The sequence below is a fragment of the Nomascus leucogenys genome, chromosome 13 (assembly GCF_006542625.1).
Source record: "Nomascus leucogenys isolate Asia chromosome 13, Asia_NLE_v1, whole genome shotgun sequence".
Classification (NCBI taxonomy): domain Eukaryota; kingdom Metazoa; phylum Chordata; class Mammalia; order Primates; family Hylobatidae; genus Nomascus; species Nomascus leucogenys.
The window spans coordinates 77,559,611-77,576,291 of record NC_044393.1 but is presented as its reverse complement, the minus strand read 5'-3'; the positions used below and the strand labels follow the sequence as shown (position 1 = coordinate 77,576,291).

The 16,681-nt window shown below is 45.1% G+C and overlaps 1 protein-coding gene across 2 annotated transcripts; it reads right to left on the bottom strand.

Moving 5' to 3' along the window:
- Positions 1-608: 608 nt before the first annotated feature.
- FAM71F2 (family with sequence similarity 71 member F2) lies at positions 609-11,178 on the bottom strand. 2 transcript variants are annotated; one of them, XM_030826392.1, is made up of 5 exons: positions 11,026-11,178; positions 7,718-7,902; positions 6,076-6,325; positions 3,804-3,922; positions 609-923 (listed from the first exon to the last, which is right to left on the bottom strand). In XM_030826392.1, the coding sequence occupies exons 1-5, from the start codon at positions 11,176-11,178 to the stop codon at positions 728-730; spliced, it is 903 nt and encodes a 300-aa protein (XP_030682252.1). In that variant the 3' UTR covers positions 609-727. The 2 variants fall into 2 exon arrangements, with proteins under 2 accessions (XP_030682252.1, XP_030682251.1); XM_030826391.1 differs by having other exon boundaries at positions 7,718-7,930; positions 11,027-11,178.
- Positions 11,179-16,681: the final 5,503 nt, after the last annotated feature.

The window sequence follows — 16,681 nt, the reverse complement described above, 5'->3', positions numbered from 1 at the left end:
TTGTAAGTTTCCTGAGGCCTCCCCAGCCATGCTTCCTGTACAGTCTGGGGAACCATGAGCCAATTAAACCTCTTTTCTTTATAAATTACCCAGACTCAAGGCTGGGCCTGGTGGCTCACACCTGTAATCCTAACCCTTTGAGAGGCCAATGTGACTGGATGGCCTGAGCTCAGGAGTTGGAGACCAGCCTGGGCAACATGGTGAAACCCCATCTCTACTAAAATACAAAAAATTAGCCAGGTGTAGTGTGTGCCTGTAGTCCCAACTACTTGGGAGGCTGAGACTCGAGAATTGCTTGAACCCAGGAGGTGGAGGTTGCAGTGAGCCATGATCACGCCACTGTACTCCAGCCTGGCGACAGAGCAAGACTCTATCTCCAAAATAAATAAATAAATAAATAAATAAATAAATAAAATTACCCAGTCTCAGGTAGTTCTCTGTAACAATGCAAGAGTGGACTAATACACAGACAGTAACTTTTCCCACCTATTTTTCCAAAAACTGCTCCTGTTCTCAGTCAGTCCTTTCCCAAACTGGAGCCTCCCTATAGCACAACCTGCAACAATTAGGGACTCACTTGGAAGTTTATTGGTGGAAGTAGAGAAGCACCTTGTTGGAAACACCATCTTACCTCTCCCAAGGTCACTTGGCTCACAGTAGGAAAGGAGCATTATAAGAGGTGGTAGCAAGTACACGTATGCCAGGAAGAGCATGTTTTGCCTAGGTGTCAGGCTCCCAACAAGTGCTCTCCTAGGGAACCGGCTATAGGAACTTGTAGAAGGTGCTCATTCCGGTCCTCTTGTTCCCAGAGGCTGTGGCTCAAGGCAGCTCTCATGGATATATTCAAATTGATTGGAGATGCCACTGGTGAGGGTATCTTGTAGCTGCTGCAGTTGTCTATTTCAATGGCAGTGTCATTGTTCCTGTTGGAGCCCAGCGAATTTTGGGGTTATTGAAAGCAATAGAAGAAAAAGAAAACATTGTTAAAATTTAACTTAAAAACCACTTTCAGATAGGTGCAGTGGCTCACACCTGTAATCCTAGCACTTTGGGAGGCCGAGGTGGGCGGATCACTTGAGGTCAGGAGTTCAAGACCAGCCTGGCCAACATGGTGAAACCCCGTCTGTACTAAAAATACAAAAATTAGCCAGGCGTGGTGGCACACACCTGTAATTCCAGCTACTCGGGAGGCTGAGGCATGAGAATTGCTTGAACCCAGGAGGCGGAGCTTGCAGTGAGCAGAGATGGCACCACTGCACTCCAGCCTACGTGACAGAGTGAGATTCCTTCTCAAAAAACAAAACAAAACAAAACAAAACAAAAAACTCACTTTCTAATCATGCCTTTTTCCAGCATCAGTGCTTTAAGCACATGTAGAAATATGGAAATGTGGGGCAGTGACAATATGCACACATGCAATAATGTTAAGGGCAACCCGAGGAGAGAAAGCCACAGAGGAGGAGGAGGAGGGAGCCTGGAGCTAAGGCCTGCCCTGTGGAGGAACAAACAACTCTTCAAACCTTAAGTACTGCTTTGATGTGTTGAGAATATAATGTATTATGACTCAAAGACAAAATCCCGGGGACTAAAAATTTAAGATCAGAGAAGTGAGAGTGAGCTGGACTGCCTGAGGGATTGCCAGCCTTGGTAACCAAGGGCTTGGGTTGTCATGTGGGGAGAGAGTCCTTTGTAAAGAGCTGCTGGCTCCTTCTCCTCAAGCTGAAAGAGAGAGCCTTCCTGGGACAACCCAGGGAGCTTGAGCTGTGGCTCTTGGGCTCTGGGAGAAGAGTTGCTTCTGTGCCTAGGAAGCAAGGTCCTCCTCTCCAATGGCTGGTCAAAATATGAGAGGATGTTTCCTGAGGACCAGATGTGGACTGTACGAGAGAGAGAGAGTGAGCAAGTGTACACCAGCCTGGAGCCACTGTAAGCCCTACCCAGGAGGACTCCTTAAAGGGGTGAGGGGATAGCTAGTGCCTGGGGGAGCATGGTCCCTGCAGAGCCACGGCCAGGGGGGTGGTGGGGGGGGTGCAGTGTGGCCAGATGAAAGGGAGGTGTTGCAGTTCAGGGGCCAGAAAGGAGATTTCAAAGAACCCAAGAAAGCTCCTGGCCAGCTGTGATGGCTCATGACTGTAATCCCAGCACTTTAGGAGGTCAAGGTGGGAGGATCGCTTGGGCTCAGGAGTTTGAGACCAGCCTGGGCAACATAGCAAGACCTTGTCTCTACTAAAAATTTAAAAAATTAGCCAGGCGTGGTGGTGCGCACCTGTAGCCCCAGTTACTTGGGAGGCTGAGGCGGGAGGATTGCTTGACCCCAGGAGATTGAGGCTGTAGTGAGCCAAGATCATGGCACTGCACTCCAGCCTGGGCAACAGAGTGAGACACTGTTGGAAAGGAAAGGAGAGGAAAGGAGAGGAGAGCAGAGGAGAGGAGGAGAGGAGAGGGGAAGGGAGGGGAGGGTAAAGGAGGGGAGGGGAAGAGAGGGGAAGAGGGGAAGGGAGGCGAAGGGAGGGGAGGGGAGGGGGAAATAAAAGAGAAAGAAAGAAACAAGAGAAAGAAGGAAAAAGAAAAAAGAAAGAAAGCTCTTAAGAGAAAAAAGGTAGCTTTAAATATTAGGAAACAGAAAGAGAAGAAGAGTGACAACCCAGTTCCCCCCTAGGAAAGGTCACCTTGATAAGGGAGCCAGACTGAGGGTAAGGAGAAGATGTGATAAGTTCAAGGTTTTGATAGTTTTCAGACATTAGATATTTTAATTTCAGAATTGAGGCTGCTTTTGCAATTTAAATGGACCAAAGGACCTTTTATATTCTCAGAGAGCCCATATGCTATGTGGCCTGCCCAGAAAGCCAGCTTTTATCCAGGGGTGAGAGGAAAACTTCTCCCACTGAAAAAGTTATGAAGGGCAGACAAAATAAATTGGCATTCTGATGATACCCTACAAGTTGCACTTGTGCAGCATATTGGTTGCACTATCTTGCTTTGAGTTTCTATCACTTGTTACAGAAAGAATCTAATACAATTATTAGTAAATTAATGAGACTTTGGAGCTACTGGTTGTTTCCCTTATTCTGTCCATTTTGCAGAAGAGGCTGGTGAGGACCAGGCGCAGTGGCTCACGTCTGTAATCCCAGCACTTTGGGAGGCCAAGGTGGGTGGATTACCCGAGGTCAGGAGTTCGAGACCAGCCTGGCCAACATGGTGAAACTCTCTCTTTACTAAAAATACAAAAAATTAGCCGGGTGTGGTGGCAGGTGCCTGTAATCCCAGCTACTTGGGAGGCTGAGGCAAGAGAATTGCTTGAACCCAGAAGGTGGAGTTTGCAGTGAGCTGACGTCACGCCATTGCACTCCAACCTGGGCAACAAGAGTGAAACTCTGTCTCCAAAAAAAAAAAAAAAAAAAGAAGAAGAAAAAAGAAAACAAAAAAAAGAAGAGGCAGATGAGGCAAAGAGAACTAGGGTTTTACCCCAGGGATCCTTATGAGCTTGGATTGGAAATAGTCAATAGCTAACTCCACCATGAGCCTGCTTTGTTAGCTTACACTTCTTTGAATTAATTTTCTCATCCCTCGTTCCTTTTATTGAACACCTGTCATTAGAAAACACTGGAGTTTGCCTAAGGAGTGAATATTCAGATCAAAGAGCCAAAGACCTTGTTTTCAAAGGCAGGCTTACAATAAAATGACAGAAAAAGCCATGTGCGTGACTATCTAAAATACAAAGAATACAAAGAACTGAGATAGGTTCATTGACCCCATGACTTCACGCTGGAGGAAGGGATCTGGAGCTGACCCCATGGAGGACCCACCTGTTTGCTGTGAGCTGGGGCTTTCCTGAGAGCTGTGAGAAACTGCCACTGGTCTGCTCAGCTGCCAGCAGCATGAGGGGCTCGCTGGGCTGGGGGGATGACAGGAGGCTGTTTTCAGGCTGGATGGAGAAATTTAGCATCAGATGGCTAGGTCTGCTCAGAGAGTTCTTGGCCTCCTAGGAGTAGAACTTGGAAGGGGTTTGTGATATTACAGTTGAGTTTCACACCCTAACCTTGGGAACCTGCTCCTTCAGCATTAAGCCCCAAGAATCATCCAACAAAAAATGAGACCCCTGGCAGGGTCACACCCACTCCCTGGTCAACTGCAGTGGCTGCTCTGTCCAGAGTGCAGATCTGAATGTTCAGAGGCAGAGATGTCAGGCTGTAAAACTGCTGACCTCACCAGCCTCTTCTGCAAAGTCAATAACATACCTGAAGCACAGAACTTAAGTGAGAAGAGGAAAGCATTTAGATTCTGAAATCTGAAGGTTTTGAACAGTACAGTCTATTGGCCTTCCTTCCTGTGCTTCTACACCAAGCAGGACCTGGAAAGGCCTTATGTGTATCAAAGATGTACCCTAAATAAACCAAAGAGGAAAGGCAAATACTCGAGGAAATATTTGTAAAAACTTGTAAGAGTCAAAAATCCCGATGTATAAAAAGTTTTATTTTAGGCCAGGCGCAGTGGCTCACACCTGTAATCCCAGCACTTTAGGAGGCCATGGTGGTTGGATCATGAGGTCAAGAGATTGAGACCATCCTGGCCAACATGGTGAAACCCTGTCTCTACTAAAAATACAAAAATTGGCTGGGCGTGGTGGCGCACACTTGTAGTCCCAGCTACTTGGAAGGCTGAGGCAGGAGAATCGCTTGAACCTGGGAGGCGGAGGTTTCAGTGAGCCAAGATTGCACCACTGCACTCTAGCCTGGCGACAGAGTGAGATTCCATCTCAAAAAAAAAAAAAAAAAAAAGTTTTATTTTACAAATCAATTTAGAGAAACACAAGATTGCCAATAGAAAAATGGCCAAAGAACACAACAGACAATGCCATATATATGGCATTTATATATATATAAAATATATTAAAACAATCTTGTGTTATATATAACTATAAATACATAACAATGTAACAATTGTTACGTACGTATATATACATATGTAACAATGCTGAAACTCATTGAAAATCAGAGATGACACTTTTTTACCTATTATACTAGGAAATTTATTAAAACGTTTACTGCTCAATTGTAATAGGATACACAGTAACATACTAATTTTTTTTTTTTTTTTTTTTTTGAGATGGAGTTTCACTCTTTCGCCCAGGCTGGAGTAAAGTGGCACAATTTCGGCTCACTGCAACCTTTGCTCCCTGGGTTTAAGCGATTCTCCTGCCTCAGCTTCCTGAGTAGCATTATAGGGGCCTGCCACCATGCCTGGCTAATTTTTGTATTTTTAGTAGAGACAGGGTTTCACCATGTTGGGCAGGCTGTTCTTGAACTCCTGACCTGAGGTGATCCACCTGCCTTGGCCTCCCAAAGTGTTAGGATTACAGGTGTGAGCCACTGCACCCAGCCCACAGACAGTCATATGATTGGAGAGAGTATAATTTGGTATGATATTTATGGAAATAATCTGGCAATATGTGTTAAGAGCCTTGAAGATGTTCATGCTCTTTGAATTCTACTTCTAAAAACCTACCTGAGAATATAATCAGAAATGTAGGTCATACATATAAATGCTTGTTTTAGCATTATTTACAATAATAAACAAATACAGGCCAGGCACAGAGGTTCATACCTGTAATCCCAGCACTTTGGGAGGCCAAGGCGGGTGGATCACTTGAGGACAGGAGTTCAAGACCAGCTTGGCCAACATGGTGAAACCCCATCTCTACTAAAAATACAAAAATTAGCCAGGCGTGGTGGCACATGCCTGTAATCCCAGCTACTCTGGAGGCTGAGGCACAAGAATTGCTTGAATTTGGGAGGTGGAAGTTGCAGTGAGCCGAGATCACGCCATTGCACTCCAGCCTGGGTGACAGGGCATGGCTTTGTCTCAAAAAAAAAAGAAACATTTCTAAATGTCTTAATATTAGGGACTGGTCAAATAAATTTTAATTCATTCATACTACTGCATAGAAATTATCAAAATGATATTTACAAAGAGCTTTTAAAAGACATGGAAACGTGTCTATATATATATACACACACACTTACATATATACGTATATATACTTATTTCTCAACAGGTCCTGGAGGGAGGCCCACTTACTGTTGTTTCTGTGGAGTTGGTGGGCATCTTGGGCACGAGGCAGTGAGTGAATTCGATTCTTGGGTCTTTGGTGGTGATGGACAGGCCTTTCTGCAGAATTTTCACCAAGCGGACCCAGAATTGAAACACAATCTCTGGGTGTTTTTCGTGGAGCTTCAGATAGTAGATCTTTTCGGTCACTGTCCTAACCCTCAGGATACGCTGGAGCTGGTCGTAGATTTGTAGCTCCACGTACTTCAGGGGGAGAAGCCTGGACATAATCAGGACATTTCCATGGGAGAGCCCGTGGTTTCAATCAACCATGTGGGTGCCCACCTAGAGGTGGCTCAGCGTCACTGGCCTCCTACCTCTCTGCTTGGGGGATGCTTAAGGGAGAAAGCTCATGTAATGAAAGTGGGGGTGATTACTAAGACTGACTCTTCTCCAATTTCCAGGACCTTAGTAGGAATACAGGTGTGTGCCAATACACCCACCTATTTTTTTTGGTATTTTTTGGTAGAAACAGGATCTCCCTAAGTTTCCCAGGTTGGTCTTGAACTCCTGGCTTCAAGCAATCCTCCCACCTCAGCCTCCCAAAGAGCTATGATTACAGATGTGAGCCACTGTGCCCTGCCCAGATAAGTATGATTAATTCTGCTTTACAGATTTTGAGGCTGAGGCTTAGAGAGGCTAAGCGATTTGCCCAAGTTTAGATCTTACTAAGTGTGACCTGGAACTAAGATTTCCTGACTCAGTTTCTAGGACTCTTCCTCCCTATATCCTGACTTACTGTGTTGAAAGGGCAAGGAAAAGGATAGCTGTCTCCTGTATATCTAGTATTTTTTTTTCAATCTCAGCATTTCATAGTCGTGTTTGATTTTCATATCCCCACCTTTTCCTTGGAAACCCCCTCTATCTATATTGACAAAGAAACATTTCTAAATGTCTAATATTAGGGACTTGTCAAGTGAATTTTAATTCACTCATATTACTAAAGAAATTATCGAAATGATATTTACAAAAAGATTTTAAAAGACATGGAAACGTGTCTATATATACACACACATATACACACACATACACACACACACACACACACATACATTTACAGAAAAGGAAGCCAAGATTCTCAAAAACCAGGCTCGAGACAAGGACTGCGTACTGCCCTATCCCAGCATGAAGCACAGTGCTTGGTAAATATAGATACTAAATAAGTAAGGCCAGGTACGGTGGCTCACGCCTGTAATCCCAGCACTTTGGGAGGCCGAGGCAGGCGGATCACGAGGTCAGGAGATCGAGACCATCCTGGCTAACACGGTGAAACCCTGTCTCTACTAAAAATACAAAAAAAAAATTAGCTGGGCATGGTGGCAGGTGCCTGTAGTCCCAGCTACTCGGAGAATGGCGTGAACCCGGGAGGCAGAGCTTGCAGTGAGCCGAGATCCCGCCACTGCACTCCAGCCTGGGCAACAGAGCAAGACTCTGCCTCAAAAAAAAAAAAAAGATACTAAATAAATCATTGCTAAACAAATGAATGAATGAGTTCTACAGGGTTTATGCACTAAAGAACACTGCCTTTTCTTTTGATCTAAAATCTAGCTACAAAGCAATGCATGTCCCAGTCAATCATTCCATCCCTTCCCGCCCTCCCTCAAGCCTTTACCTGCTGAGGTTGATGACTGGGGCGTCACCAGGTGTGCTCCAGGTGGTAAACGGACCCTGGGGCCAGGTAACATTGGCCATCAGGAGGACATTGGGGAGTGGCAGGGAGGGCACCGAGGAGGTCACCCCGAGGATCACGGTGGCAGACCCTTCACAGACATCTCTCCAGTTCCCGGGCTTAGTGACCTGGAAATCAGCCTCAGGTGCATGGGTCAGAAAGAAGCAGAAAACAAGGGGTGGAAGAATACAGATGCTGGAAAGTGGCACGTCATCTTGGGGGCAGGTGTGCAGCACACTGGGCTGGGCCCTGACCTGCTATTGATCCTTTTCATTGGTCTCCCCAAATACACTTTAAGGTCTTTGGCTGCAGAAACCCTGTGTCATCCTTCTCTGGGTCCTCTGTTTTATCTAACTGTAAAAAGATGCACTAGCAAGAAAAAGCTGAGTGGCATTGAAGTTTTCATTCCCCCATCTTTGGGCAGGAGAAGCCAGCACTGGTTTCTAATGGCCCAAAAGGGAGATTGTGTGAAGAAAGTCCCAGAAGGAGAGGAAAGTGAGGAAAAAGCTGTTGAATGGGGAAGACCCAGACAGCTTGAGCCGAGGGAGGTTTGGAGCACTTCTCCCAGGATGATGGAGGGGCCATCTTGTTGCTGGGTCTTGAGAGGAATGAGGACCTATTCTCTTGAAGCAGAAAGGGGCCATCACAGGACAGAAAGACTGGATGCCCACCACTGGGCACAGTGTCTCAGCTAAGACACCCCCCACCTCACTGTGCACGGCTGGCAGAAAAGCACCAGAGCTGTGGCCACTAAGGAGCCATAGGAACCTGGGTAAGGAATATATGAGGAGGGATCCCTGTGTTCCCAAGGCCAGAGGGCCTTCTCCCAATGCTCTACACCTCTTTTAGAAAATAGAGATGGGGTCTCACTATGTTGCCCAGACTGGTGTCAAACTCCTGGGCTCAAGTGATCTTCCCTTCTCAGCCTCCCAAAATGCTGGGATTACAGGCACGAGCCACGATGCCCAGCCAATGTTCTAGACTTTGTAAAATCATCGACACCATTGCACAGTCCTTGGTGGGACTGGGGACAAGGGAAAGCCCCAGGGATGACTGAAATGTAATTTCCCACCAGCCTGACCAGATGGTATTCCCAGAAAAGTGAATTTTGATTTGAAAAAAAAAAAGTGACACTTCTTGGAGCCCATGTTGAAGAATGAAATTCATGTCCTCTGCAAAACACAGAGGGTTGTACACATTAAGAGTAAGTGCTCAATAAATGTTTGTGGGTGATGCTGCTTTGAGATGATGATAGTGATGGCGATGTGCAGGAAGGGGGAGAGAGGAAGCAGTGTAACTGTACTATAACTGTAACAACTATAACTATAACTAATATGTGGATTGCATCACTTCAAGTAAACTTTGGACTGTGTGCGGTCATTCATGCCTATAATCCCAGCACTTTGGGAGTCCAAAGCGGAAGTATCACTTGAAGCCAGGAGTTCAAGACCAGCCTGGGCAACACAGTGAGACCCTGTCTCTTTATCAAAAATTTTTTTTAAAAAAATCAAACTTTGAACTTTTCTGTGGGGGTCAGCCTCTCCCTAGCACGTTCTGAGTTTGCTGCTACCTGGGTCACTTAGTGTCCATTCAGAGAATCTAAACAGTTTTAATATTAGGCCGAAGAAAACAGCACTTTGGGAGAACAAGGCGGGCGGATCATGAGGTCAAGAGATCAAGACCATCTTGGCCAACATGGTGAAACTCCATCTCTACTAAAACACGAAAAAATTAGCTGGGCGAGGTGGTGCACGCCTGTAGTCCTAGCTACTCAGGAGGCTGTGATAGGAGAATTGCTTGAACCCAGGAGGCAGAGGTTGCAGTGAGCCTAGATCACGCCAGGGCAATGGAACGAGACTCCATCTCAAAAAAAAAAAAAAAAAAAAAAAAAGCACACATTAAGAGAAGAAATTTGCAGCTGAATTATTACACCCAAATAGAAATGACTAGAAATTGGATCCTGAGACTAGACTTCCCATGTTACTGCTCTGTCTCCACCAAGGGTATGTTAGGAATGAGCTCGCCCCAGGTTTGCCAGCTGATCCCCCAACTACACATCTCCTGGGGTGCAGCAAAGGGGCCGTGGAGCGGCAGGAGCCATAAACACAGCTCTCCAAAATCCGGGGACTCCGTTAGGGAGTAGCTCACTGCTCCGTGAAGAGTCTCCAAATTAAGCCCAAGACCCACCTCAAACTGTTCCCACCTTCTCTCCTATAACCCCTGGCTGCTTTCCCACTCCATTTGAATGTGTCTGTGTCTTGCAGACCTTGCATTCCAGCCTCCCTGCCTTTCCTTAGGTACTTTGAAGCCCCTCTGTCTGGGATATCCTCCCTGCTGCTCTTCCACTGACCAAAATCTCAGCAGTCTCTCAAAGAATGGCTTAAGACCCTTCTGGAAAGCCTTCTTCAACTGCCAAAGTCCAGAGAGAATGCCCTGAATGCCCCCAGCACCTGCTCTCTGCTGTCATGCCTGGGGCATCAGCTGGCCCAAACTCTCTGACATAGAGCTTGCTTAGACAGTTACCAAATAACAGGTAAACCAAACTCATAGGCTTTCTGGCCAGGGACACTCTGATCTTTCTCTGCACCTCCTGCCCTGCACTCAGTAGATGTTTAGTGTGTGCTTACTGGCCGATCAACTGGTTATGCTCTCCTGCGCAGGAGCACGGGTTCAGGCTAGACGGCTAGAGGGAGACAGGCAGCACCCGCGTAAGACTTGATACTTATGAAAACGACCATCTTCCACTCCCAGTGGACCCATCCCAGGCTCACTTCCATTGGTCATGTCACCACTGTCCTTTTAGGGAATGGTAGGATCTGGGCAAGACCTATTTACCCAGTGTCTTTGCTTTCAAACAAGGCTGTTTCTAAACCATCCCAGAGTGAGGAGGATGGATTTCAGAGCAGGGTTTCTAACAGCAACCTTCATTCCCTGTAACCATCCACTTTGGACAAGTGGCCCAGAAAGGGCCTGTGAACCCTGCCTGGAGACTGAGCTCTGATCTCTCCTTTTGTAAGGCATAAATCAATTTCCTTAGAGCAGATGACCTGCAGGTAGCTCTATCATACGGTAGGCACAAATGGAGGTGAACTTGGGACCCAGACCTTCTGGTTTTCTCTAGCTTTGGTGGCTTCTTTGTCCCCCCCACCCCCACCCCCAAGGCTTTAAAAGGCGACAGCATCTCATAACCAACCCCTAGGAACAGGTTTTGGAAACTGAAAGACAGCTGGCCCTGAGCTCCACGAGGGTACCTGGATAAAGTTGCTTTCAAACACCACCGAGTTGGAGAACAAATTGAATTCTGGAGAATGAATCAGTTGACAAAGAAGGCCATTTTCCACCCCAAGTTCCACTCCAGGGCCTGGTTCCCTGACCTCAGGTGGGAGGCCCCTGATTTTACTCATTGGTTCTTGGTAAGAATAGGCTTGGGAACATTTCTGGGGCTCCACGCCGACCCAGCCCAACGCCAAGATGTTGATGTGATCTGCCCCCACCTCCCCAGCTCTTCCTCCCCATTTACTTACGGGCTGTCCACCAGGGCTGGGAGGGCCTGTCAGCTCACAATGGCAGGAGTGACATCAAGGAATGTGATGGTGACAACAGAAAAGGAAAAAAAAAAAAAAAAAAAAGAAGAGGAGAGGAAGGACAGAGGATATGCCAGGCTCTTTTCTCCCTCTTTCCACCAACTACAAACCAGCAGCCTATTCCACTTTGTAAACATTCACCCTTACCCCAAATGGGGAAAATGACCCTCCCAAAGTTATGCCAAGGCAGCAGTGAGCTGGCCAGATGCAAGGAAGGCTCTTGGGAGCACACAGGCTTTAATCCTCTTGCCTCCCAGTGAAGCCTGTCACCAAACTTCCATGTGACTTGTTCACCTGCTCAGGGAAGTCTAAGGATAGGGGAAAGGGAGTTCATCTTCCCTACCCCATCTCATGGGAGAAAAGCAGATTTTTTTTTTAAATAAATGGACACCTGTTAACTAAACTAAGAAGCTTATTTATTTGGAAACAGCGGGCAAAGGAGAAGGCAGTGGCACAGTTGTATGCTGGAGCCAGACCAAAACAGGTCACGAGAGCTGGTTGTTACATTTTCAGGAATGCTACAAACCAGTTGTTAAACACTGCAATTATTAAAACTTTTTTTTTTTTCGAGACAGAGTTTCGCTCTTGTTGCCCAGGCTAGAGTGCAGTGGCATGATCTCGGCTCACCACAACCTCTGCCTCCCATCTTCAAGCAATTCTCCTGCCTCAGCCTCCCGAGTAGCTGGGATTACAGGCATGCACCACCACACCCGGCTAATTTTGTATTTTTAGTAGAGACAGGGTTTCTCCATGTTGGTCAGGCTGGTCTGGAACTCCCAACCTCAGGTGATCCGCCTGCCTCAGCCTCCCAAAGTGCTGGGATTACAGGCGTGAGCCACTGTGCCCAGCCTTTAAAACTTAAATGATATAAACTTGGCCGGGCTTGGTGGCTCATGACTATAATCCCTGCACTTTGGGAGGCCAAGGTGGGTGGATCGCCTCAGGTCAGGAGTTTGAGACTAGCCTGGCCAACAGGTGAAACCCTGTCTCAACTAAAACTACAAAAATTAGCCGGGTGTGGTGGTGGGTACCTGTAGCCCAGCTACTTGGGAGGCTGGGGCAGGGGGATCGCTTGAATCCGGGAGGTGGTGGTTGTAGTGAGCCAAGATCGTGCCACTGCACTCCAGCCTAAGCGACAAAGCAAGATTCTGTCTCAAAAAAAAAAAAAAAAAAAAGAAAAGAAAAGAAACAGTATACAGTGGTGGGCTGCTGCATATCTCTTCCCAGGGTGTGTTCAGGAACTTCATGTTGTTAGCTAGCTTGAAATCAGCAAGTGCTACAAATCAGGGTTTGATTTATTGTTCTGTTGATTGTCTAAACTAAAGTGATGGAGAAAATGTTAATCATGCAGATTAAACTTAAAGATGTGTCTGTAGCTATTGTATTTTGGGCATAGAAAAATCTGAGAAAATAGCCTTCCAGTATTTGAAGACTGTTACCTAATTTAGTGAAGAAGTTGCCCATGTCATTGACAAATGAGTAAAGTTCCAATACACAATTTTGTTATTTCACTTTTGCCTTGCTCATTAATGTAAATCAAAATATCAACCAATATTCATGTCAGGGCCGGGCGCGGTGGCTCACGCTTGTAATCCCAGCACTTTGGGAGGCCGAGGCGGGCGGATCACGAGGTCAGGAGATCGAGACCACGGTGAAACTCCGTCTCTACTAAAAATACAAAAAAATTAGCTGGGCGTGGTGGCGGGCGTCTGTAGTCCCAGCTACTCGGAGAGGCTGAGGCAGGAGAATGGCGTGAACCCGGGAGGCGGAGCTTGCAGTGAGCCGAGATCGCGCCACTGCACTCCAACCTGGGTGACAGAGCGAGACTCCGTCTCAAAAAAAAAAAAAAAAAAATATTCATCATGTCAGAACTATACTTGCTTGTCAGTTGCAACCATACGTTGGCTAGAAATACCAGCGTTTGACAAAAATCAACAAAAGCTTTCGGTAAGAATCAACTGGTCATACGAAATTTACAATAAAGAGTATAATAAGGCCAGGCGCAGTGGCTCATGCCTGTAATCCCAGCACTTTAGGAGGCCAAGGTGGGTGGATTGTTTGAACTTAGGAGTTCAAGACCAGCCTGGGCAACATGGTAAAACCTCGTCTCTACAAAAAATACAAAAATTACCCGGGTGTGGTGGCACGCCCTGTGGTCCCAGCTATTTGGGAGACTTAGGTGGGAGGATCACTTGAGCCCAGAAGGCAGAGGTTGCAGTGAGCAGAGATTGTGCCACTGCACTCCAGCTTGGGTGACAGAATGAGACTCCCATCTCAAAAAAAAAAAAAAAAAAGGGATCCTAAAATTGTATATTTAAAAAGAGAAACAGGGCCAGGTGCAGTGGCTCACGCCTGTAATCCCAGCACTTTGGAAGGCTGAGGCGGGTGGATCACCTGAGGTCAGGAGTTGGAGACCAGCCCGATCAACATGGTGAAACCCCATCTCTACTAAAAATATAAAAAATTAGCTGGGCATGGTGGCAGGCACCTGTAATCCCAGCTACTTGGGAGGCTGAGGTAGGAGAATCACTTGAACCTGGGAGGCGGAAGTTGCAGTGAGCTGAGATCGTGCCATTACTGCACTCCAGCATGGACCACAAGAGCAAAACTACGTCTAAAAAAAAAAAAGAAAGAAAGAAAAAAGAATCCAACATCAGATCACTTCCCAGTTGGATGTATGAAAATTGGCACTTCTGGCTGGGTGTGGTGGCTCACACCTTTAATCCCAGTACTTTGGGAGGCCAAGGAGGGAGGATCACAAGGTCACGAGTTTGAAACCAGTCTGGCCAATATGGTGAAACCCTGTCTCCACTAAAAATACAAAAATTAGCCGGGTGTGGTGGCATGTGCCTGTATTCCCAGCTACTCAGGAGGCTGAGGCAAAAGAACCATTTGAACCCGGGAGGCGGAAGTTGCAGTGAGCCAAGATTGTGCCACTGTACTCCAGCCTGGGCCACACAGTAAGTCTCTGTCTAAAAAAAAAAAGAAAGAAAGAAAAAGAAAATCAGCACTTCTTTTTCCATTCCGGGCATCAGCGAGGTAGGTGTAAGAGCTGGTGTTCAGCAGTGACCCTATTGTTTTTATGTTCTTTTTCCATTCTGGGCATCAGCGAGGTAGGTGTAAGAGCTGGTGTTCAGCAGTGACCCTATTGTTTTTGTGGTGGGGGCCTTTGCCTAGAGCAAGGTCAGTGTGGAATATACAGAGAAGGATGGTGTCTAGTAGCAACTACCTCCTTTCTGCTGCCCTCATCTGTGCAAAACTTATCACAGCCTTTGAAGAAATGGCGGCGGGGGAGGGGGGCGGTGCCACTTGACAGTAATAGGATATTATTCTGATGCCAGAAGCAACCTGGGCAACAGAGTGAGACCCCGTCTCAAAACAAATAAATATTTTTTTAAAAAAAGAGTGTATATGCGAATGGATACTACTGTGATGCACTTCATAACAAGTACACAAATTTAAATTTCCACCAACAATGTTTGAGAGTTTGTGCTTCTCATAAATCCACCATCTCAGTATGTCATCAAGCTTTTGAACTTATCAGGCTGAAAGTTTTTAAAATGATATCTCAATGTAATTTTAATTGGGTATCTTTTCATTTATCTCATTGGTTTTTATTCTATGAATTTTTAGTTCATAACATTTGCCAATTTTTCTATTAGGCTATTGGTCTTTTTCTTATCTATTTTATAGGCAATCTTTTTATATTGGAAAGACTGAGTTGTGACTTTTTCCTAGTTTTTTATTTGTCTTTGAATATGTTTACTGTGTTTTTGCCTTGAGTAATTTCTTTTGGTAGTTAAATTTATCAATATTTTCATTTATGGCTTTTGGATTTTTGTGTGATATTTTGACAAAGTTTCCCAATTCCAAGGTTATACAATCATTTCCCCATGGTTTCCTGAATGACTTTTACGGTTGTTATCTTTCTATTTAAGCCTTTAATCCATCTAGATTTTTTCCTGGTGTGTGATGTAAAGTCTAGAACCAATGTGTTTGTCTGTATTTCCCCAGATGGCTATCAATTGTCCAGTGTCACTTATTGTATAGGATGTTACATCTTTCACCACTGATTTGAGATTCATTCATTTAACAAATGTTTATCTACTATATATGGTAGGCACTTTCCTAGATGCTTGGGATAGATCAGTGAACAAAATAAAAAGGCTATGTTTATGCGAGGGGATTCCAACAATTAAAAAAACCACAATAAATAATTATATAGTGTGTTAGGAGGTGGTAAGTGGTATAGAAAGAAAAGAACAGGATAAGGGGGACCAGGAATGTTGGGGATGGATGTGGTGGAAGGTTGTGCTATTAAATAGGCTGGTCAGTTTAAGCCTCATTGAGATTCATGAGGACAATGCCACCTTTCTCATAATCAAAAGTGTTAACTATAATGGGCCAATTTCAGAATTTATTTTACATTGCTTTGATCTGTCTATTCACATGCTGGTACTACACTGTTTTAAATATTGAGGATTTATAGTATTTCCAATCTTTATCAGGTTAGTTTGAAGGAAATAATGTTTTCTTTTTTCTTTTCTTTCCACAGGTGTTGATCTCATGGAGATAATTTTTAAGGTATGAAATTTGAATTTTTTTTTCTTTTGGGGCACAGTGGCTCACTACTGTAATCCCAGTACTTGGGGAGGCCAAGGTGGGTGGATCACCTGAGGTCAGGAGTTCAAAACCAGCCTGGTCAACATGGTGAAACCTTGTCTCTACTAAAAATACAAAAATTAGCTGGGCATGGTGGCGCAGGCCTGTAATCCCAGCTACTCTTAGGAGAATCACTTGAAGCTGGGAGGTGGAGTTTGCAGTGAGCCAAGATGGTGCCACTTTACTCTAGCCTGGGCAACAGAGTAAGACTCCGTCTCAAAAAAACAAAAACAAAAACAAAAAAACTATGGAGTTAAACCAATGAATTTTTTTTTCTTTTGAATAGCAAGGCATTGCACATTTGGCAGGTTTTTAAAAATTGTTTGCAGCAATAGAAGTAATTGTTCACAATTGGTTCCTGTTTCTGACTGGATAAAACTCATAGTAGCAAAAAGACTTTCACAATAACAGCTCCTGAAAAGTAGGTCATAAAATAAATTACTAATTTTAAATTCATAAAAGAAGTACCTGACTATAATTGCCAAACATGAAGGTATCAACAGTACTAATGTACTAACGTCCTTGTACAACTGACCTGTATCAGAGTGCCTCATTTTCAAAATTAGGACTCTCTCATATTTCTACAATTCCCAAATGCATTATCAAGTTTTTCATTGTTTTTGAAATCTGAAGAATTTTTAACATGACTGTAAAAGTATTT